Genomic DNA, 24,848 nt, shown 5'->3' with positions numbered 1-24,848 from the left:
GTTAAATTGTAAAAAAGATTCTGTCAAATTGTAAAAATAGAGTTATAATTACGAAGTACAGTTGCATGCGGATGTGTAATGTCGTTTGGCGGAGTAGTCGATGATAAGCCGAGAGTCGCAAAAATCAGACTTATGCCTAGTGATAATCCAAACAAAGACACCGAAGTCGAAGTTACATTAAAAACTTTATGTAACTGTATCATGGCGAATCTCCAGGCAAATGGAATCGAATCCGAAATACAAATAGATATCATAATAAACAGAAAAGATTGTTGGTTGATTAAACAAACGAAAGAAAAGAAAAAAAAATTGTGAAAGTTGACCAACGTGAAGAAAATAATTGATAAAAAATGGTAATGACATACAATAATGAGATGTGCTAATTTAAATGAACAAAAAGTATGAAAAACGATTACAATACCTTGGAGATCGCCAAACTGCATATTGAAACTGTCGGAAATTAAAATAAAAATTAAAATTTCATTACAATGAATATCTGTCACAAAGAAAACTCTGCGAGAGAATAAGACAAAGATCGACCGTGTACAAAAATAAAAATTAAATAACATGATTAGGAGGGGATGTCAGATGGAGATGGATTCTTATTAGAAAAAAAAGGTAGATTAAAGATAGGAAAGTAGCAATCCGATAAAAGATCTGTGTCACTTTGTTTATTTAAGCCATGAGTCTATTTTTTAATATACTAGACATTACAAATACGCGCTTCGTGCGCGCTATTTATCTTTTTCAATACAAGAGCAAAAATTAATGTAATACTATTATAATATTTTTAACTTCTTGATACACAATTGTCAAAACGAGATCTCTGTGAGATCAATGCAATGACAGCTATTCACGAAATTAGCGCAGCGAGAAAATCAATTGGCATCGCAGAAAAGCGGCAACAATAATTTCGAGAGATGCGAGTATCGATGTCATGTCTTTTTTAGAAGGAATATCATTTCAGAGACGATTTCTTATTCCAGAACAGTTCTTTCCAAAATTTTAATATTATCCCAATCAAAACATGATTAGATTCCATTCTATGACTTGAGATGACCGAAAGGGAGCTATTATCTTTTTTGATATCTCGGAAAAGTTCATTGATTCTCATTTTAAGCTCTTTTGGTTTAATCTACATGAGTAGCGTCACAATCATTACAACTAATTTCATATACAACTTCAGGGCATGACATCGGATGTAATGTATCTTTGTCTACTTTTATGGATTTAGTTAGAAAATTTGTTAAAGAATAAACTAATCGTAATAAGTTGTATCTTAGCTAGCATTGAGAACCTTTCCGATGCTTTTCATATAAGGAATTAGGAAAAACGGTTTGTGAGGAACTACATTGTCGATTTCATCAACGATATCATCAATCGAATTATACGATTCTGAATGTGACATATATTTAATGATTATTGATAATCATGTGATATTTTAATGTTTATTCATAGTTGCAAAAATAAAATCAAGTGGATAAGAGTTATTTAAGAGTAAAATGTTGATGAAGTTCTAAATTTTTAGTGTGGAATTCAGGATGGGAGAGAGAGAGAGAGAGAGAGAGAGAGAGAGAGAGAGAGAGAGAGAGAGAGAGAGAGAGAGAGAGAGAGAGAGAGAGAGAGAGAGATAGTCCTATCGACCATATAAAAAATGACGCCTCTTTTGTGTGCTAAAGGATGATGAGAGTGGAAATTTAAGTATTTACTCGAATTAATGGGTTTCTTGTACAGATCGAAAATTATCCTTCCCTCTTTAATTATTACAAGGATGTCAAGGAAGCTGATAGGATCATCCTCAGACAGCATGCATGTCTAAAAAACGTCTAAAAGACGTCTTATAAGAGATGTCTTTAAGACTTTACCAAAAGACATCATAATTACTTCTTTTGAACATGTCTTAAAGACGTCTTGAGAAAGACGTCTTAAAGATATCCTTTTAAAGACGTTTTTAAGATTATGTCAGAAAAATGTCTTTCTGACGTCTTAAAGACATCTTTTCTAAGACATATGTTCCATAACCTGAATCTGTCATTGATATAATCTCTAAAAGTTCTAAGTGATAGTTCCAAATATAGTTATTTACATTATCGACTGTGACATTTATCGAGAAGCGACTACATATTTATTGATTGGAATAAATGACATGACCAATTTCGATATAATATAACCTATAAAAATATTGACAGTTAGTTTATCTAGTACTCTAATTTTATATTATTATAATATACAAGAACGCAATTAAGATGAAACTATTCGGAAACGTATTGCCCGATTTATTCTGTGCGCAACTGGGATTCACTCAAAATTAATTATATGGAAAATATTGACAAGAGGAAGAATACGAATTACTTGATAAATCGGTATATCAATGATTTAATATCTATACAACATTTCTAATGGCAAAATTGATTTCTGATTACATTAGATAAATCAAAGTTGTGTAACTATTATATAAATAATGTACCAATTTATTAAGTAATCCAGAATTCCAAATTCTGTCTCGTATTCTTCCTCTTGTCAATATTTTCCGTATAATTAATTTTGAGTGAGTCCCAGTTGCGCACAGAATAAATCGGATACAGCAAGTTGAATGGATTGGACACAGGTCCAAACGGACACAATACGGAACGGCCATTAGGTAGTTGAAATCGGACGCAGTAACAATCGAACACAGTGACAATCGGACACAGTGACAATCGGACACAGTGCCAATCGGACACAGTGCCAATCGAACACAGTGCCAATCGGACACAAGTAGGAATATAACACCGATTCTAACTCAGAAGCGTTGAGGGGAGTGCGGGTGGGGAACGGAAGGCGCGGGGAAGAGGAGAGGGGGAAGTCAGAGGCGGCAGTCCTTTGAACTAAGCCGCAGGGGGGGAGATAAGATAGTAGGATTCGGTGAAGGAAATATAAACAAATAGATAAACAAGAAGATAAATATATAGATAAATAAATAGAAAATTGCGACTCGAAGGACATGACGTCACGGGCGGGGAGGGTAGTGAAGAAAGACGAAACGAGGTGAGATAAACAAATAGGATAAGATAGCAAGGCGATATAAACAAAATGGGCGGCGAAGATGATATAAAAAATTGCGCGTGGACATGACGTCAGTGGGGGGGGGACCGCCACCGCCGCCGCCACCGCCGCCATCGTCACTGCCGCCGAGTAAAAAAATAAATATATCTCTCTCGTATACCTATTATCTCTTCCGTTGCGGCTCTCTCTCTCTTATGGCGAATGTTATTTTTTTCTAATTATTTTATGGTGGAGAAGAAAGAAATATATGTTTTTTTGCATATTATATATGTTTATATTTTTTAAACAAATTGAATACATTTTTAAGTATGAAATTTTTTTATTCACATGTTTTTTCTTATATACTAAAAATTAAAGCTAACAGCTCGCAATCGATGAGTTGACGTCTATCGAATGTATCGCAATCGCGTATCGCGTTCGGCACTTCCTCGGGATCTGTTACAACAGACGCGATGTTGAAGAATCGCGTATACTTGGTATCGATCGTATCGACGAATCTGACGAGTCGATCGTCACATCGATACATTCGTCCAGATCAAACATACGGCGCAGGGTCGATTCGATCATCGTTACGCGTACGTTCAAAGATTCAAGACGTACGAGTGTAATGTCGTTCATCAGGTAAACTCTGACGGTTAACGGTCCGACGCTTATAAAATTGTCTTTGTAATCGTTTCGCAACAATTTATAGATATTCCATCGCTGCTCGTAGAGTCCCTTCCACGTTTCGAGAGACAGTATCAATTCCTGTCCCCGATGATCTCCCAGAGCGATCTCCACGTAGCTCGGTGGACCAACGTTGATTCCAATTTCCAAATTTGTAACCCGTGGCCGTCAGAGTGTAACGTCTGCTCAGTAAGCGCATCGCGCGACGCTCCACCGAAATACTGTGGAAATTAAATATATAATATTGCACAATATTGGAAAAAAAGAGAAAAAAATAAAAAAAATGCAGTTGAAACTTACGCGTTACATTCCTTCTTTTGTTTTTCGCCATTGTACGGTGCACTGCTTCCTTTGGCGGAATACATTGCGTGTTGTTTGAATGATGGAGGAGCGGAGTACCTTTTTTGTCGTGCAGATTGTTCGATGGAGGAGGACTGATCGCGTAAATTTTTTGACATGGCAAACCGTTAACCCCTCCCCTCCCTTTTTTTCTAGAAATTGCATTGTTGCAATCAAACATGTAGCGACATGTTCGCAAAGGAGCGCGATGACGTTCAAATTTTGTTTTCTAGGAAGAGCTCGTGAAAAGATAGCTCTTCGTAGAAATCGACGTACGTGTCGCGGCGTGTCAAGAGAAGCGCCGATACTCCGGCTGCTATAAACAAATTGGGGAGACCTATGATGATGCTCCGACAAAGGAACAAAGAAATTGTCGATGATATATAATGGGTCATGGGGTGTGCAGGATCACAGTAGATGGAAGTCTAATGTGTGTGAAAAAAATAGGTGACGGTGAAAATGGATAATGTGTTGAATATAGAAAAAATGTTTAATATGGATGAGGAAGACTTTGTGAATATAGTGGACGAAGTGTTTGAAAATGAAGAAGAAATAGAGATTGACAATATTGACAATATTGACATTGATATTGAAGACGAAGAGCACGCATTGTCTGATGATAGCAATTACGTAAGTGATCAAAGTGATGATCTTACGGATTATGCAAAAAAAATTGTTATCCGTTTGGAACTTCTTGCGTTGAATAATAATAAAAAGTATTGTTCAATACAATTTTATTATTCAACGGGTGGTGCACTAACTCTGTGTGCCGAATGCATGGTTCGTCTGGCGGACACTGACATTGGAGTATTGTATGCCGTTAGGAAGCACGAGATAGATACTCTCAATGCGCTAAACAGCCGATTTTGCTCCAATTGCTAACAGTCCGTCTGTATGATAATGCCATGCAACATGTGCCCAATTTGCACAAATTGAAAAAAGACAACATTGTGAACGAGGCATATGCAAGTGCTTCGTGGAAGAGTGTGATGTGATATAAAAACAATATGGAAAGATCATTGGAAGAATTAACAAGTTCTCCGTTATGGGATTCAATCTCTCATCTATCAGTGAACGTGGCGGTGTATTTTATAAAGAGACACTATACCCCAACTCTCCATTTCCCGATTTCTCGTCCAAGAGTTAAGGGACGCTACAATTCAACTCTCTGCTTCTCTGCTCCTTCTGAGAGAGCGGAAATAATTCTGGAAACGTGCACATATTATCATTATAGAGGACACGCATACAATATATTATTACCTCTCTCGCGACAAAAAGTAGCAGAGATAATTCCAAGAAGCGAGGATAATCATATATGGTTGTTCTATTCCCATCAATCTCCGGACATATCGGAAATACAACGCTTTATATACTTCGAGTTAAAGCAGCTATAGAGAAAAGAAAAAAAGAAAGTAAAAAAATGTAAAATTGTTTTGATGAGACAGTACAACAATTTAAAAGAATCAAGATTTTGCAATATGGAACACCTAGAGCAAGTGGAACGCGAGCTGCTGGAGCAGTGCAGCCAAGTCGCTACCTTGGTGGAGTGTTTCGCGTGGTTGCAACGATGTGAGGAGTGCATCGAACAACTCGAGGAACTTAGCCGTGTTAAGCGTCCTCGACTCACCGTTGCAAATAGACAATCTGCGGTGGGGAGGATCGCGCGACTCGCGGGTGCAAAAGTACAACTAGAAAGACGTTTCGTGCACGTTGGTGGTGAATATGCGAGTAGAGACACTGGATCTCTCGTTTGGCGAGAGACCAATACGGCATTTGAAAACCGTATATTGACTGGTACGGTGATCAATGTGGACTATATCGAGCCGCGACAATTTTTAGAAGACGCTGGTGGTGTAGTGCTCGAGCGAGTGCGAGATATTGTACAAAGACACGATAGTGTGAAAGTGAACACTGCATTTAACGGCGAGTTTGTGACGGGCGATAAACACGCGAACAAAAGTATAAACACTAAAAATAAACTCTTTCGAGTGTCAAATTTGGATGAGTGGTACGAGCAGTACGTTATCGAACCCACGTTGGCGTCGCTCGAAGAATTCCAAGAACGCGACAGTGGATGGGCGTTGTCGCGAATTTTAAATTTGATTGTAAACATGAACAAATATAATCCAATGCACGCGGGATGTTACATCGAATTACCGCGGGAAATTATGTTAAAGCGAGCGGTGATCAATGTACGATCCAATGACAATGCGTGTTTCGCGTAGTCGGTTGTCGCGGCTCTACATCCGGCCGAAAGGAATACAAATCGGGAATTGTCATACCCGCATTATACGGTGTTAAATTTGCAAGACATTACGTTTCCGATGACGTTGAATCAAATTAAGAAGTTCGAACATCTCAACGACATCTCAATCAACGTCTACGGTATCAAGGAAAAGGAGAAAAGGAGCCGTATCGGGAGAATTCTCCCGATACGGCTGACATCAAGGAAGATGGAGAAGCACGCAAATCTATTGTACGTGCAGGATCCGCGCGACGACAACGCGGGGCACTTTGCGTACATCAAAGATCTGTCCCGTCTTGTGAGCTCACAACTGAATAAATACGGACATAAGAAATACTTTTGCGACCGGTATGTATTTTAACAAATTTTATTATTTCTCTTATAAAATTGTTTATTAAATACTAAAAAGCATATTTTCCGTTTGCAGATGTCTACATTACTTTAGTTCGTCTGAAAGATTGCAGTCACATAACACGGACTGCGAAAAGATAAACAATTGCGCCATCCGAGTGCCGAGCGAGGACGACAAGTGGCTCGAATTCAAGAACCACACGAATAAGAAACGACTTCCATTCATCGTTTATGCGGACTTGGAGTGCGTACTACGGCGAACGGAACCGGCAGAGAGGGAAGACGCATCGTACACCTACCAGCAGCACGAGGTATTTAGCATCGCATACGTGCGATGCTCGTACGACGACGCGTTATCGATATATCGATTTCGTCGCGACGAAAACTGCGTTGCGTGGTTCGTTCGGCAACTCGAAGATTTGGCGCATCAAGTAAAAATTCTGTTATCCGCGAATGTCTCCATGGAAACGTTGTCGAGAGAGCAGTGGGAGGCATATCGTAGCGCGACGCGTTGTCACATTTGCGAGAAATCATTTACGTCGGACGACACGCGGGTACGCGATCATTGCCATTTTACCGGTCGTTACCGTAGTCCCGCGCACTTAAATTGTAATCTAAATTATAAAGATTCATATTGCATTCCCATAATATTTTACAACTTATCCGGTTATGACGCGCACTTTATCATCACGGAAATAGCTACGGCGTTCGAAGGCAGGATCGACGTGCTGCCGATAACAAAAGAAAAATATATTTCGTTTACAAAACACGTTAAAGATACCACCGAGAGATCAGATTCGCGAAATTGCGTACGCTTACGGTTCATAGATTCGTACAAATTTTTAAATATCAGCCTTGATAAATTAGCATCTTTTCTAACGAAAGAAAAATTAAAAATTTTACATTCCGAATTTTCCACGGTCTCAAACGAAGATTTGGACTTGTTGACGCGCAAAGGTGTCTTTCCGTACGAATACGTGGATCGCGCGGACAAGCTGCAGGACACGCACCTACCACCGCGCGAATCATTCTAGCTCGTTGATCGGTGACACAGTGTCGAAGAACGATTACGCGCACGCCGCGAACGTCTGGCAACGGTTCTGCATCCGAACGCTCGGCGAATACAGCGATCTATATCTCAAGACTGATGTCTTGTTATTGGTCGACGTTTTCGAAAATTTCCGCGAAAGTTGCGTCGCGAGTTATGGACTCGATCCCGCGCACTACTATACATTGCCAGGTTTCACGTGGGACGCCGTGTTGAAACATACGCGCGTAAAATTTGAGTTGCTCACCGACATCGATATGGTTATGTTTATCGAACGCGGTATACCCGGCGGTCTCAGTCAATGTTCCGGCAGATACGCGCAGGCCAATAACAAGTACATGCGTTCGTACGACTCGTCGAAACCGTCATCATACCTTATGTACTTTGACGTAAATAATCTGTACAGATGGGCGATGTGTCAACGGTTGCCTTATGTCGAATTTCGATGGATGGAAGACATTGAGAACTTTGATGCGAGCGCGATCGCTCCGGATTCGTCTACGGATTATATTCTCGAGGTCAATCTCGAGTATCCGCATCATTTGCACGATCGACACACTGACCTACCTTTCTGTCCGACGCGCGATAAACCACCCGGCACGCGGCAGGATAAACTTCTCGCGACGTTATACGATAAGAAGTGGTACGTCATTCATTATCGCAACCTGCAGCAATGTACGCGCCATGGTCTTCGTATCGCAAAGATATATCGCGTACTAGAATTTGCTCAATCCGCCTGGCTCCGCGATTACATCGAACTCAATACACACTTTAGAATGTATGCGAAAAACGATTTCGAAAAAAATTTGTACAAATTAATGAACGCGATATTCGGTAAAACAATGGAAAATATGCGCAATCACGTCGACGTTAAACTTTTGACCAAATGGGATGGACGGTATGGCGCGGAGGCAATGATCGCGAAACCAAATTTCCACAGCCGCAGCGTCTTTGCGGAAAACTTAATCGCCGTCGAACTGCGTAAACTCGAAAATTGTCTTGTACTTGCTCACGCGTACCGATTCGCCTACTTTGAATTTTGCTGGACCTGCGATCTTCATCGCGCTGTATACCTTATCCAAAAGTCTTTTGGCGATCGCGGGAGTTACGTCAACGGGTCGTATGCCGATAGTGCGATGCTTGCGCGCGTTGTAATCTGACACGAGACGCGGTAGCGCGTCGACCCACTTGTAAGTGCCGTGGAGCGTAAACATCTTCCACATGTCGTTCTTAAGCGAGCGATTGAATCGCTCGATGATCGATGCCTTCAACACCGTATACGTGGAATAATGATTAACGTTGTGTTTTTTCAAGAGTTTTTGCACATCGGCATTGTAAAATTCCTTTCCCATATCCGTTTGCAAGTTTCTCGGGCATCTTCCGCTCTCTCGAATTATCTTAGCGATAGCGTTACCCGTCTCGCTTCCGACCTTGCTCTTGAGCGGCCCAGGTGTACTTGCTCAACGCATCGATGACGGTGAGTATGTAGTGATGACCTCTATTGAAACTCGAGTACGGACGCATCTCGACGATGTCAGCCTGCCACAGATCGTCGTATCCCCGAATTATGACACGTCTTCGTGGAAAATTTCTCCTCGCCGGAGCGTGCAATTCCTCAACGAGTCGTCGCCTCTCGGAGCTAACATTTTTTTCACGTCCATCGGATCGCATGTTTCAACGATGTTTAATAGTAAATAAGATATACAATTTAAAATTGTTTTTTTCCTCACTGACGTTAATCGACTGGCTCGTTTCGTCGATACGCGATTAATTTATAATAATGCTGGCTTCGTGAAGTTCCTCGATGATCGACAGCATCTCGTTGTCGTGAGCGTTGTTACCAGCTCGGTGCGAAGCGTCGAGCAATCGGAGTTGATCCACCAGTTCGTTGGGATCGTCCCAATGCATGTAATCGATCTTGTTGTCGTTTAACTTCATGGCGGTTGGTATATTGCTCATGCCTGCACCCTTTTTACGCCCGCTACTTCCATACGTAGATACGAGCGGAGCGATGATGTTAATATACTTGGATCCCCTATTGCCCTTGATGGGATTATGGGCGCTGTGACCACGTCTATGAGCATTTGTTGTTAACAATATACTTTTATACGTTTGTTTATCATCCTCGGTAAAAACCGCGTCATCGGGAAGTCTCTTGAAGATCAATTCGTACAATCCTGGTGTACCATTGTATCTCACATTGTCTATGATTATGGAGTCATTTTTGTCAACGTCAAATTTCTTGTCACCAAGCATCGCATCACTGTTTTTATCGAAATAAACACCGTATACGCGATCAAATGTATCGTTTTTTCCATTATCATCGAGAAGAGGGCTTACGTACTTTTGCCCTAATGGTCCCAGCTGATTATGCAACGCTTCTCGACCTTGTTGCGTTTGCAGACTCTGTTTGATGGTTGTTTCGAATGACGGTTCACTGGCGTCTTTTGTTTCGAAAACATCTTCCTTTTGCAGGAACAGCGGTGGTTCTTTCGGTGGGTCTTTCGATGGTTGTATCGGTGTAGACTCGAACACGAGTGAATCTGACGCGGCTTTCAATTCTTTCGTTGTACGTCGTTTTTTAGACTGCGGCGTTAATTTCAACCATCCAACATCCGTCCAATATGAATCCTTGTCAGTAGTAGTAGTAGTAGTAGTAGTAATATCGTTATCGTTGTCGTTATCGCTGTCTTCACGTTTTTGTTTTTTCTTAATACCGAGATCCTTTGCTTCTCTTTCAATCGATTGAGATTCCTCGGTTTTTTCAACAATCTGTTTTAGAGGTTCGACGATGGACTTGAAGCGTTTCTCCAACGCTTACGTATCTTCAGCTATTTTAACAATTTTTAAAGCGCGATATTTTTTGCGAATCGAATCGCTCGTTTTCGCAATCTGTTTCGCTATTTTCTCGCGATCTTTGGTGTTATCCATGTTGCCTGTTCCACGTATCGACATCGATTAACCACGTTACGGTACCGCGAACGTATTAAATTCCTTTCTGTATCGCCCATTGATAAGCGGACTGTCCTTATCTATCACTAGAAATCCATACTCGCGCTGCCAACAATCGCGGCATAACGCACAGAATTCATCGTATGACATGTCGGTATTCACGTGATCGTTGTAAACATGTTTCAAGTTGGTACCATCCTGTTTGAACAAAATCAGCAGGTTCGCATTGTCGCGTATCAGATGTTTAGGTATTCTCGCGTACGTCTGACAGAGATAGAAGCAATCGACGTTCGAGTGAACGTCGGCCCATCGAAAAGTATTCTCTCACAGCATCTTGCTTATCGCACGCAACGTCGTCGAAGACGAAGATCGAATTGGGACGTGCCTCGCTCGGTGGAATGACATCACTGTTGTTGGAGAACGTAAAGTAGTCGATTTCTTCTATCGATGTTAGTAAATTTTCCAAGTCGTCCAATCGATATTTCGGTTGTTGCAGTGTGTTGTAGCCAGGCCTACAACCAATAATAAAAGTAGTCCGCATGGCAACAAAATTAGGTTGCACGAACCTCGAAAAGTCCTTCGAAAGATTACACAAATGTGTGATCGCCGAAATCGCGACCAGTCTTTCGAAAGACCGAAGAAATGCATCGCGAGAACATTGCGAAAAAGCTGATCAGCAAATTCCTAAATTTGATGATCAAATCGAGCGTGATATTGATTGATCAATATCACGCAACCGATCGACGCAAACGATCAGAATGCTGACCAGGCATCGATCAAACTATATAACCGGCTACACAAGGCGGAATAGTCAGAGTCGGGAATCAATCAAACATTACGTGTCGTTCGGAATCGTTACTATAATCGCGCAAGATATTACACGAGCACAGCGAAGTTCACGCGAGCCGTACTATCAACGTCTCAGGTGACATACTCGGTCGACGGCCGCCAGAGTAACGCGATACGCGCCCGCCGACGTTTAACCGTGAGTGAAAGAAATAATATAAGCAATAATTAAAACCAAGAAATTGTGCAGTTGTTAAATAAATCAAGTATCATAAAGAAAGTGTGTTAGTGATTTCAAGATTCCCTTCCATTCGTTTGATCCTGCTCGGAGTCCCAACTCCTTAGGCTTAACGGACCCGACTATCTCAAAAAATTAACGTTGTAGCCCATCCGGGGTACAACATTTTGGTGGCAGCGGTGGGATAGTCAAAACCATCCCCAAGAACAACTTGAGAGGATCATTGTTAATCAAGCCAGCAGAATCAAACAAGTAAGCCGCCCAAACAAAATAAGACCTGCAGTAATAGACAGGCAGAAGAATCAAATTCTCAATAAGCAGAAAATACAAGACCTGCAGTAATAGACAGGCAGAAGAATCAAACTCTCAATAAGCAGAAAAAATAAGACCTGCAGTAATAGACAGGCAGAAGAATCAAAATAAGCAGAAAATACAAGACCTGCAGCAATAGACAGGCAGAAGAATCAAATTCTCAATAAGCAAAAAATACAAGACCTGTAGAAAACAGGCGGACGGAAAAGGCCTCGTCAAAAAATAAGCCGCCCACGAAATTGTGTCAAGTGTACAGTGCAATATTAGTAGAGTGCCGACCTACAACAACGAGTGTCCAGTGGCAGCGGAGCAACGACCAGAGAGTCCACGAGCACCGAGAGCCAGCCAGCGCTGACCGTGTACAACGATACCAGGCAGCAAGGACGCTTCACCGACACGCACTACTACACGCAGCCAATTGACGCACTAGCACAAGCAGCGAACATGCGAGCGTATGCGATTTATCTACTAATGTAAGTCCAAGAAATTATATTTTAAAAAGGCGAATGTCCGCAGCGAAGGACAGTGTAGCAAATGCGACTTGGCCAAAATCTCGGTCAATAAATAATTCTGTAAACTTTCCGCATACTATCTCCGCGTTAAATACCGCGAGAAACGCATTAAAAGAAATACGCGATAACGTGCGCCGCGTATTACAATACGATAGTGACGAAGACGTCCACGTAATAACAGAACGCGAATTTCCATACGACGAAAAAGATTACAGCTTGCTCGAACCGAACGACACCGACTCTCACAATAACACACACGTACAAGCGCGAAAAAACATACATACAAACCTACGAGACGGAAGCTTATTCAATTCTTTTAATATATATCAATCGCTAATAAACGAAATGGCTCACTCACCTGTCGCACAACAGAATGAAATCGACAACGAAATTTTACAATTACGACATTCGGTCGAGAGACATGGACCGCAAGAAAGTCGAACGAACCGCCGCGTCACAATCGACGCACCGCCCGATAACAGCCTCATTCGAGAATTAATGGACGAAATACGCGATCTCCGTGTGCAAGTCAACGGATTAAGACAACAAACACAATTGCCTATGGGCGAACGAACGAGAATATCTCAGGATTTTCTACCACACCCGTTAGATCTAACTTACGGACGTTCGTATCAAGATATACGAAACCAGCCGGGAAACGCACTGGCATTCCTCACACTGAAAGACGCGCGTAACATGATCCCAGAGATCGACGGCACGTCACGAGGACGCGTGTACGAATTTCTAAACGCAAGTACGTACGCGATAAAAAATATACATCCCGCGGATGAACATTCTCTATTAGAAGCCACTCTTTGCACTAAATTCAAAGGCAAGGCCATGATGGATTTCCGTACGCGAGATATAATAAACTTTGAACAATTGAAACGAGAATTAGAAAAGGAATATTTGAGCAAACGAAGCACCGCACATTTGCAACTCGAATTCAACTCGCTCAAACAAAAAGCAAACGAGAATGCACAAGAATTCGGCAGACGAACCGAAAATATAGCCATGGAATTATACGAATCCATGGAAGAAGGAAAAAATCATACGGTCGAACAGCAACGCGCGATCTTAGAAAATATAAAAGAGCAGGCGCTCCACAATTACCAGAATGGTTTACATGAAGAAATTAAATTAATTGTACGATCGCAGCGATATCAAACAATACAGGAAGCAATCGCAGGAGCAACCGCGGAAGAAAAAACGCGAGGACCTAGCATGCGAACGCTAACCTATCGAAACCGGCCAGTATTTAAAACGCATACACCTAGTCCGCGTTGTGAAAAATGCGGAAAAATCGGTCACTACGGATACGATTGTAGAACTAGCCGTTTCTCAAATAGATATACTCTGCCTAAGCCAGAAAGGCAACCACGAATAAATACAGTTGAGAAACAGTGTAGCTATTGCAAAAAGATAGGACATTTACGGCACGAATGTTGGATATTAAATAGAAAACCGGAAAACAGCAAAAATTCCGAAAAAATTTTTTCGAATTCGCGAAGAGAAAATTCCGCGAAGAATTTTAAAAATAAAAAGAGCGAAACCGGCGAAGATAAATCGACCGTTCCGCGTCCCGCGTCAGAGTATCGCGTGGCACACGTCAAGGGGACACCGCTCGTTAACACTGGATTAAATGCAATCACATTACCGATTGCAGAAGCCAAAGATAGAAAAATAAATTTCTTGTTTGATACAGGAGCATCAGCAACAATAATAAAACTGAAACATGTTCTAGACCACGTCCTAATATATGAAGAAAAAACTAAGCTAACAGGCATAACAGGACATGAAATAATAACATTGGGCAAAGCACATATTACGGTGCAACTGTCGCGAGAAAAGATACGACACCCCGTATACATAGTGCGAGATAATGCGCCAATGGAATACGATGCAATCCTAGGAGCAGATTTTATTTGGAAATACATGACTGCGTTCAATCCAAGAATAAATTTAGTACAATTTCAAAATACGAAATTCAGACTGTACCCATACAGGCGCGTAACCTTAGGGCCGCGCAGCGAAACAATCGTACAAGTCACAACTAACCAAAATATAATAGGATTGACAAAACCAGAGGAAATGATACCTGGAATTTTTATTGGATGTTGCCTAGTCGAACCACGACATTATACGTGCCCAATAAGTATAATAAACATTACAGAAGAAGAAAAAATTGTGCAAGTACCACAAGTAATAATAGAAGAAATAAATACACAAGAAAAAATAATACAAGAATCTGTGAACGCAATACAGACAAAAAATAAAGAAACAAAATCAATAGCTCGAGAAGAGCAAATAAACAATTCCTTGCGCACAGAACATTTAAATGAAGAAGAACGAAAATCTATATTAAAATTATGTCACGAATACAATGACGTGTTCCACCTAGAAGGGGATACATTATCATGCACAACAAAGATTAAGCATGAAATATCTGTACGAACAGATTCGTCACCAGTAAACGTACGACCTTACCGTTTACCGGAAAAACACAAAGACGAGGTAAATAAACAAATTCAAGAAATGTTGAAACAAGAAATTATCAGACCGAGCGTCAGCCAATGGAACGCACCACTATTAGTCGTGCCCAAAAAGACAGATGCGTTAGGAAAAACAAAATTACGAATTGTAATAGACTTCAGAAAATTAAACGATCTCACAATCGGAGATTCATTTCCGTTGCCCAATATAACGGATATACTTGATTAGCTGGGCAACGCAAAATACTTCACGACACTGGATCTCGCATCAGGTTACCACCAGATATCAATGACGGAGCGAGATAAAAATAAAACAGCATTCTCTACACCACACGGTCATTATGAATTTAACAGAATGCCATTTGGTCTGAAAAACGCACCTGCAACCTTCCAACGATTAATGAATTCAATTTTAACAGGGTTGCAAGGAATTAAATGTCTAGTGTATCTGGACGATATTGTAATATACAGTCCTAGCTTAATAGAGCATAACAAAAGATTAAAATTAGTTCTCCAGAGATTAAGAGAGAACAATCTAAAGCTCCAACCGGACAAGTGCGAATTTTTAAGAAAAGAAGTGATTTATTTAGGACACATAATTACGGAAAATGGAATTTCGCCAGATCCATCAAAACTGCACGCCGTAAAAAATTTTCCTATGCCCAAAAAAGTAAAAGATGTGCAATCATTTATCGGATTAGCCGGATATTACCGAAAATTTATCGAAGATTTCTCACGAATAGCAAAACCTCTAACAAAACTCACAAAAAAGGGAGAGAAATTCGAATGGACCGAAAAACAGCAAAACGCATTTGATACATTAAAAAATAAATTAACGACGGCACCGATATTAAAATATCCAGACTTTACGAGAGAATTTCTCCTAACAACGGATGCATCGGACTATGCAATAGGAGCCGTCTTATCGCAAGGCGAGGTAGGTCAAGACCAACCCGTCGCGTACGCCAGCCGTGTACTATCGCGAGCAGAACAGAATTATAATACAACTGAAAAGGAATTACTCGCAATAGTATGGGCAGTAAAACATTTCAGACCTTATTTATACGGGACAAAATTTAAAATAATTACCGATCATAAATCGTTAATATGGTTATTTAACATAACAGATCCCGGATCACGTTTAGTCAGATGGAGATTAAAATTGGAAGAATTCGATTATGAAATAATACATAAAGCTGGGAAAGCAAACGCTAACGCCGACGCATTGAGCCGTAACGTAGCAGCAATAACAGAAGGGCAGCAAACTGACGACGTCGCGTCAGAAAAACAATATACAGAAGAAGAAAAGAAACAAATATTATATGAATATCACAACGCACCTATAGGAGGACACCAGGGCGTTGAACGAACAATAAATAGAATACGATTACACCACAACTGGCCAGGATTAAAAAGAGACGTTGAGCAATACATCTCAAAATGTGAATATTGCCAGAAAAATAAATTGCAACGACGCGCTAAAGCACCATTAATGATAACAGATACTCCAACAAAACCATTTGAGAAATGCGCGTTAGATATTGTAGGACCTTTGCCTATAACAACGATGGAAAACAAATATGTATTGACATTCCAGGACAGTTTAACAAAATTTAGCAAAGGAATACCAATACAAAATCAAGAGGCGACAACAGTAGCGAAAGAATTTGTCACAAAAATTATATTAGAATATGGAATTCCAGACAAAATATTAACCGACCAAGGAACAAATTTTACAAGCGAATTATTTAAGAATACGTGCAAATTACTAAAAATACACAAATTACAAACGACGGCCTATCATCCAGAAACAAACGGAGCACTCGAAAGATCACATCGGACATTAACCGAATATTTAAGACATTATATTAATAATGATCAGACAGACTGGGACGAATGGATACCGTATGCGATGTTCGCATATAATACGACACCGCACACCGCTACGGGATTCACGCCGTTCGAACTGGTATACGGGCACCGGGCACCACTACCTACGGCCCTAACTAGCTCACCGAAATCATCGTATACATACGATGACTATGCGCAAGAACTCCGTGAAAGAATACGAGCCGCAAATCAAATAGCGAAGGAAAATATAAAAGAAGAAAAACAAAAAGCGAAGGAAACATACGACAGGAAAACAAAAATACGCACGTTCGAAATAGGAGATAAAGTCCTACTACACGACGAAACAGTTCGGCGAGGGAGATCAAAAAAGCTAGACGCGTTATGGATCGGACCCTACACAATTCTAGAAAAATTAAGCGACTTAAATTATAAAATAAAAATGGGCCGCCGAACGATAAACGTGCACGCGAACCGAATTAAACCGTTCGTGGAAAATTAAAAAGGAAATAAAAAGAAAAAAACACACAGTACAGAATAATAGAATAAAAATAATAAGGAAATAAAAACAAAAACATTGGAACTCACCGGAGAAGAATCTCAGCAGGTCCGGAAAATAATCCCAGCAATAATATCCAGAATTACCAAAAACTAACAGCTACACTACACTAAAAAACTAACACTACGAACTACACTATAAACTATACTACGAAGCACATTAAAAAATTTAGGCCCCAGGAGAGCGGCCTTTCGCCTCTGCGGGGTTGTCCGCGGGGCCATCCTCGAATCCCTCCTCATCCAAATTATCGGCGGGAACATCCAACGGATCGACATCCGAGGCACCCTCCGAATCAACCTCCACGTCCGCCACAACGGCCTCAGGCAGAGAGACCAGCAGTTCATAGAGTTCCACACACCAAGGCAACTCTACAACCCTGCCTGGAACATCACTGCTGACGAACCAAATACAGTCCGCACATACATGGAACACACCATTGTGATAAAATTGATTTACAATGGATAACCACTCGCGCATACGTTGGAAATGGTCCCGAGCGGCAGGACTATCCATGAACTCGCGAGCCTCGGCATCATCAATCTCGACGTCGAATTTGTCATCCGACGCTTCCGCCGCGGCCCGATCGTCAAAAATCGGCGGCGACGCGTCTCGACCATAATTCCCTTGAGAACCCATGGTGTCACAAGGAAAGCACTTCGACAACTGGCGAAATGCAGCCAGGGAGCTCATCGCGAAAATGAAATATTAGAAGGATCGCACCGATATAATAAATAAGACACCAAGAGAAACGATATACGTCGTAAAAAAGCAAGCTAAACAGATTCACAGGAGAATCGTTTAACTAAGATAACAAATTCAGAATAAAGTAATTTTACACCTGGGAACAGGATAAAAAAGAAAAAACGCCGAATTCGAGCAGCGACAAATTTTCAGGAGAAATAAGAATTTTTATTTTTGCAGAATAAAGATATGGATGACCAACGGAGAAGAAGAGAAAAAATTACCATTCGAAATAGAAAACTTCGAGCATCACCCCGGAATATACTTCGAGGAAATAGGAAAACTAAACATAATCGAGTCATTCTGGAAGATAATAATAAAAATAGATATTTCGCCAATTGAAAAGCGAACAGAACAAATAGAAGAATACATTCAAAAAACGCAAAATATATGCACAATGTTACACCTCACAAACAAGGGGTCATGTCAAAACTATAATGTCATAATTGAAAACAATTATCAACGTTTAAAACACTTAATAAAAAGAATAAACGCTCTGTATAAAGCACAAGAGACAAAAACGAAAAGAGGACTAATAGATGGAATAGGAACTATTGCCAAAACATTATTTGGAACAATGGACAATGAAGATAGAAAATTAATCAATGAGCAACTAAGTATTCTAGACAACAAACAAAAAACGACAGAGCACATAATAAAGAACCAAATCAAGATTATAAACGCGACAATAGCGCACATAAAAAACCATGAAGAAATAATTCAGAATAACGAAAACATTTTAGCTAATGCAATTAAAAAACTAGAAATGACGCTAACAACAGAAATAAGTAACGAAAACATAAAAGAACATTTTATAATCACCAACGCAATACTTGCAGCAGTGACACAAAACGCGGAAGACACGTTAGAATACCTAACGGCGATAAAAAGTGGAATATTACACCCACGACTAATACCGTTAGAAGAAATAATAAAAAGTCTTAAAGAAGCAATCACACAAATACCACAAGGATCATATTTCCCATTTAAAATAAGGGAAGAGGATTGGCAGACAATAGAAAAAGTAACGACAATGAGCGCGCACTGCGACAAAACAAACGTATACACAATCCTACATTTCCCATTAATTACACTTCCGCTATATGAAATATTAAATGTAATACCACTACCGGTACTATACAAACAAAATATATCCGCATTAATTGAGACGAACAACCCATTAATCGCTTTGGATACTAACAGACACACGTACGCAAAACTAACTCACGAAAAATTAAAACAATGCAAGCAAATAAATACAAATTACTTATGCGAACAAATCTTTCCAATAAGAAATGTAAAAACCGACCCACTATGCGAAATAGATGTATATACAGAAAATGACAACTGTTATAATAATTGTAAAATTAAATATATAACAATAAAAAATAGCATATGGATAGCCTTAAGCAATTCATATTCTTGGCTATATTCCACACCAGCAAAACAAACTATTACAATTTCATGCAAAAATAATAAAGAAACGCGTACAACCATTACAAACACAGGAAAAATAACGTTATCAGACAATTGCAAAATAGTCACATCAGACGCGACAATAAAATCTACAAGTACCAATAAAGGAAAAGAAATAAAAACATATCTACCAAAATATAATATCACACTACTAAGCGAAACGTTCAAGGCAAATAAGACAGAGAAATTAAAATTAAAAGTTATACAAGACGCAACAGACCTGACAGAATTAACAAAGAAATTAAATGACATGAAAAACGAAATAAACAATAACGAGACACCTTTTTTCCAACAAAAACACTTTATATATCCAGTATCAATTAGCAGCTCATTAATAATAATCATTGTTATCGCAACAATAATAATTGTATTAAGGAAGAAAAAACAAAACGAAACAATAATTCACGCAATGTAAATCGCGCCGTTAGAATAAGCGAAAGCATGTGATTCTAAGTAAACGATTATACCAAAAAATGTATCGGGAAAAAACAAAAATTATGTAAAAAGCGAAAACTTCGTACCTCCGTTTTCTTTTAATAACAGGGGGGGGATGTTGTAGCCAGGCCTACAACCAATAATAAAAGTAGTCCGCATGGCAACAAAATTAGGTTGCACGAACCTCGAAAAGTCTTTCGAAAGATTACACAAATGTGTGATCGCCGAAATCGCGACCAGTCTTTCGAAAGACCGAAGAAATGCATCGCGAGAACATTGCGAAAAAGCTGATCAGCAAATTCCTAAATTTGATGATCAAATCGAGCGTGATATTGATTGATCAATATCACGCAACCGATCGACGCAAACGATCAGAATGCTGACCAGGCATCGATCAGACTATATAACCGGCTACACAAGGCGGAATAGTCAGAGTCGGGAATCAATCAAACATTACGTGTCGTTCGGAATCGTTACTATAATCGCGCAAGATATTACACGAGCACAGCGAAGTTCACGCGAGCCGTACTATCAACGTCTCAGGTGACATACTCGGTCGACGGCCGCCAGAGTAACGCGATACGCGCCCGCCGACGTTTAACCGTGAGTGAAAGAAATAATATAAGCAATAATTAAAACCAAGAAATTGTGCAGTTGTTAAATAAATCAAGTATCATAAAGAAAGTGTGTTAGTGATTTCAAGATTCCCTTCCATTCGTTTGATCCTGCTCGGAGTCCCAACTCCTTAGGCTTAACGGACCCGACTATCTCAAAAAATTAACGTTGTAGCCCATCCGGGGTACAACAAGTGATTTCGAGTATACGTACATGTTCTCGAAACGTACACCGTGCGGATTCTCGAGCAAGCTTATGAGAACGTTGGTTTTACCACAATTCGACGGCCCGCAAATGATGGCGCGTATAGTACTCGGTAACATTTCACCGTCCTTGCGCTCCGTCGCGATGTCTCCCATCATTCGCGCTCTCTCTCGTCACAGTTCGCGACGCGTATCGTCAGCGGCTGCCGTACAAATTTCATGTTCGCACTGCGTTATCTAGGCTTCAATCGAACGCCTATTTATAGGCGCGCGAAACCACGAATCGCTCAGTAGCAAAAATGTATCTCGCGCTGTCGCATCCCTCCGATATTAGGGATTTGAGCGCTGAGCAGTTGCAATATATACCGAAGATCGTACTGTTACGCGTGTGCGGTAATTATATCGATCACGTGTGGGACAAACTTCCGGAGTATATAAAGGCGGATTTGGAGGTTCAAACCTATGGTCGCTGCGTCGAGCATTATAATCAATCGTGAGATCGAGATCATATAGACGGTCCTGCACCGAAGATAAAGGATTGTGGCCTATGCCAGCAGCAGCGTCAAACGAAGGCTACATTGGAGATCTGCTCAATCGAGCGATAAATGCGCTTCCTTTCGAACTACATATCCCCGGCTATCAGTTTTGCGGTCCGGGTACTCGGCTGAAAAAGCGATTAGCCAGAGGTGAAACGGGCATAAATCCACTGGACGCGGCATGCCGTGAACACGACATTGCGTATTCTCAGAGCAACGATCTCACCGACAGACACGCGGCGGACAAGGTACTCGCCGATAAAGCCTTAGGACGCGTCATCGCGAGAGATTCGGCTCTGAGCGAGAAAGCTGCAGCTGCAGCCGTTTGGGCAGCGATGAAAGCCAAGACCAAGATCGGCATGGGTATGAAGGTGAAGAAAAAAACCGACAAAAAAAAGAAACGAATACTTCCAACGGCGAAACGAGGTGGTGTGTTACCGATTTTGCCAATTTTGGGCGCTCTCGGGTCCTTAATCGGCGGAGCGGCCAGCGTGGCGAAAGCGATACACGACAGGAAAGTCCACTCGAGCAACTGCAGCGTCGCGCGATGAAAACGCGCGGACAGGGACTGTATCTCGCTCCGTACAAATACGGACGAGGACTCTATCTCGCCCCGTACAAAGGCGGACGAGGCGTAACAGCGAAAAAAAGAAAAAAAGAAAAAAAAACGCCAAAGAGACGATAAAAATACCTACGGGTGTAACCACCAATGTACAATTGGACCAGCTAGCGAAACGTATGCGCGTACCGTACTTTAGAGGTGTTTTCATGCATTACTGATTAGCGGCGCGCGTCGAAATGAAAATGGTATCGCAAATCTGGACGACACGACGGGCCCCGGTACTCATTGGGTAGCGTACGCAAAGAGAAACAATCGCGTTGTGTACTTTGACAGTTTTGGTAATCTTCGACCGCCCAAGGAACTGATACGATATTTCGGAGACGATGCTACGATAAAGTACAATCGAACGTCCTGTCAGACGTACGATCAGAGCGTCTGCGGACAGCTGTGCTTGTGGTTTCTTCTCCAAAACGGTCGACGCGCGTGAATTTATAAAGTCCGACAAAATGTCGCGGCGTCTCAGTATTCGTCGAACGCTTTTTCCATCATGTCGCTGAGGCTTACGCTGAGCGGGAAGAGCAGCATTCTCGCGACAAATTACTCTCCAGCCATAGATTTGAGCGACGATGACTATGAGCTTGGTCTAACAATTTTGGAGACTTATCACACGATACCGAATGTAAACGCTTCGAACAATACATTTTATTTTGATAAAGACGATGCAGAAATTACGATTCCCGAGGGGTCGTAATGAACTGCATGCCATAAATGAATTTTTGAAACGTGAGATTTTACGGAAACGTCCGCGACGCGACGCACCCGAGGGTAACACTGGTGACACCGCGCGCGGCGATGACGAGATTAGAGAATACCCGATAGTGCTCCGCGCAAATTACAACACGATGAGGTGTGAGATTAAATGCGCCTACAAAATAAACTTTAACAAGCCTCATAACATTGGATCGCTGCTGGGTTTCTCGAGGCGTATACTGCAACCGCGAAGGTGGCATGAATCGGACGTGTCGATCAACATAATGAACGTAAACATTATCCGTGTAGAGTGCAACGTGACCACGGGCACATACAGCAACGACAAAAGTGTGCACACGATACACGAATTTTCACCGAGCGTGTCGCCAGAATATAAGATATCGGAAAGGCCGATGCAGATCATTTACCTGCCAGTCATCGTACGGAGCATTACGGAGCTAACGATACGCATTGTTGACCAAAACGGACGATTGCTCGATTTCAGAGGAGAAGAGATCACCGTCAGATTGCACGTACGACGGCGACAGCGATAATGCGAGCGTGACATTTGAGATGCTCGTGTTGAACGAAGCGAAGCATACGCAGAGAGATAACGCATCTTTTACAAAGAAAACATCGATCGACAATATTCGCTCATCCGGCTGCGTCAAGAAGAGGAAGAAACTTAACGCGTCGAACGTTAAATTTTTCCAAGCTTTAGGATTCGCGGTGCGCAACTTGTGAAATGACTGATATCCTAAACATCGAAGACTAGCCAATCTTTGACGATTGCATCGTCAAGATTGAGACTCATGCGTACAACTCATTCGCCAATACGACGTTCGGGGTACAGCGATGAGATAAGAATACCTATACAGCAATAGGATCTGTACACATTGCCGTACGAAAGCTTTCTATATATTGAGGGAAAACTAACGAAGAACAGAGTTGTCGAGGGATCTGATGTGGGGAAATAATTTTGTCGCGTTCCTGTTCGATGAGATTCGATACGAGCTTGATGGTGTGGAGATTGATCGTAACAGAAACGTGGGCGTAACCAGCACGCTCAAACATTACGTAACGACATCATCCGACAGAAGCGTGATTCTGAGGAATGCCAGCTGGGATGCGCATACTAGCGCGGATGGATATTTTAACTTTTGCGTACCTCTCTACGCACTGTTGGGATTTTGCGAGGATTACAGACGCGTGATAATCAACGCTCGTCATGAGTTGATCTTGATACGATCTCGTAACGACAACAATTGCCTGATGGGAAATTCGGCGTTGGATCCCGTGATCGACTTATTCAAGATACAATGGCGAATGCCGCACGTATTATTGAGCGAGATAAAAAACTATCGATGCTGCGCACTTTGGAGAGCGGACGATACTTGAGCATGGCTTTTCGCTCGTGGGATCTGTACGAGTTTCTGCTGTTACAGTGTACAACCAAGCATTCGTGGGCCATCAAGACCGCTACTCAACTCGAGAAACCGCGATACGTCATCTTTGCTCTGCAAACAGGTCGCAAAAATGTCATGGCTGAGGACACGAGCCGATTCGACGACTGCAACTTAACCAACGTGAAACTCTATCTGAACTCGGAATGTTATCCGTACGACGATATGAATCTTGATTTCGACAAAAATAGATGGTCCGTGTTGTATGAAACGTACGCGCGTTTCTGCAAGAGTTACTATAGATACGAGTATCTCGAGCCGAGTCTCACCGTCACGTCTTTTCTACATAACGGTCCATTCGTAATTATCGATTGTTCTCGACAAAACGAATCGGTCAAGAGCGCAACCATGGACGTGAGATTGGAATTTGAGTCTAAGGAAAACGTACCGATGAATACCACCGCGTACTGTCTCATTATACACGATCGCGTGGTTCATTACAATCCGTTGATCAATGTTGTACGCAAGATCACTTAAGAGCATCGCTGGCACATGAGAGAGAGAGAGAGAGAGAGACAATAAAATCTATGATACATCGAAATCGATCGCAGTCTCGAACAATTGCTCGTCATGGTCGTGCCAACGTTCGTAGACCTGCAAGGTTTTTTCGTTGGAGGACAGTTTGTTGTAAAGGAGTTTGCCGCTCTCAGAAAATGGACCGTTCTCTCTCACTA

General features: G+C 41.3%; 3 protein-coding genes across 15 annotated transcripts in view; 2 read left to right on the top strand and 1 right to left on the bottom strand.

Moving 5' to 3' along the window:
• The window catches only part of LOC105422389 (uncharacterized protein F13E9.13, mitochondrial), a 263,236-nt gene that overhangs the window by 151,578 nt on the left and 86,810 nt on the right, over positions 1-24,848 (bottom strand). The window lies entirely within an intron of this gene.
• On the top strand, positions 6,375-7,680 carry LOC148935358 (uncharacterized). Its single transcript, XM_089082117.1, has 2 exons — positions 6,375-6,643; positions 6,723-7,680. The coding sequence occupies exons 1-2, from the start codon at positions 6,375-6,377 to the stop codon at positions 7,678-7,680; spliced, it is 1,227 nt and encodes a 408-aa protein (XP_088938243.1).
• On the top strand, positions 18,328-20,105 carry LOC148935357 (uncharacterized). The gene has a single exon (XM_089082102.1). It carries the CDS (start codon positions 18,328-18,330, stop codon positions 20,023-20,025), a length of 1,698 nt encoding a protein of 565 aa, XP_088938228.1. The 3' UTR covers positions 20,026-20,105.

This window comes from Pogonomyrmex barbatus, unplaced genomic scaffold (assembly GCF_055798465.1).
Source record: "Pogonomyrmex barbatus isolate J1 unplaced genomic scaffold, ASM5579846v1 scaffold5, whole genome shotgun sequence".
NCBI classification, from domain to species: Eukaryota; Metazoa; Arthropoda; class Insecta; order Hymenoptera; family Formicidae; genus Pogonomyrmex; species Pogonomyrmex barbatus.
Note: the sequence above shows the minus strand (reverse complement) of the source record. Positions and strands in the feature narration are given on the sequence as shown.

What these genes read in the sequence shown, in the direction of transcription:
- LOC148935358 (XM_089082117.1), top strand. Translation starts at nt 6,375, where the DNA reads ATGACGTTGAATCAAATTAAGAAGTTCGAACATCTCAACGACATCTCA. An exon ending in AAGAAATACTTTTGCGACCG is followed by an intron (nt 6,644 to 6,722) that starts GTATGTATTTTA and finishes TTCCGTTTGCAG; the next exon opens with ATGTCTACATTACTTTAGTT.
- LOC148935357 (XM_089082102.1), top strand. Translation starts at nt 18,328, where the DNA reads ATGACCAACGGAGAAGAAGAGAAAAAATTACCATTCGAAATAGAAAAC.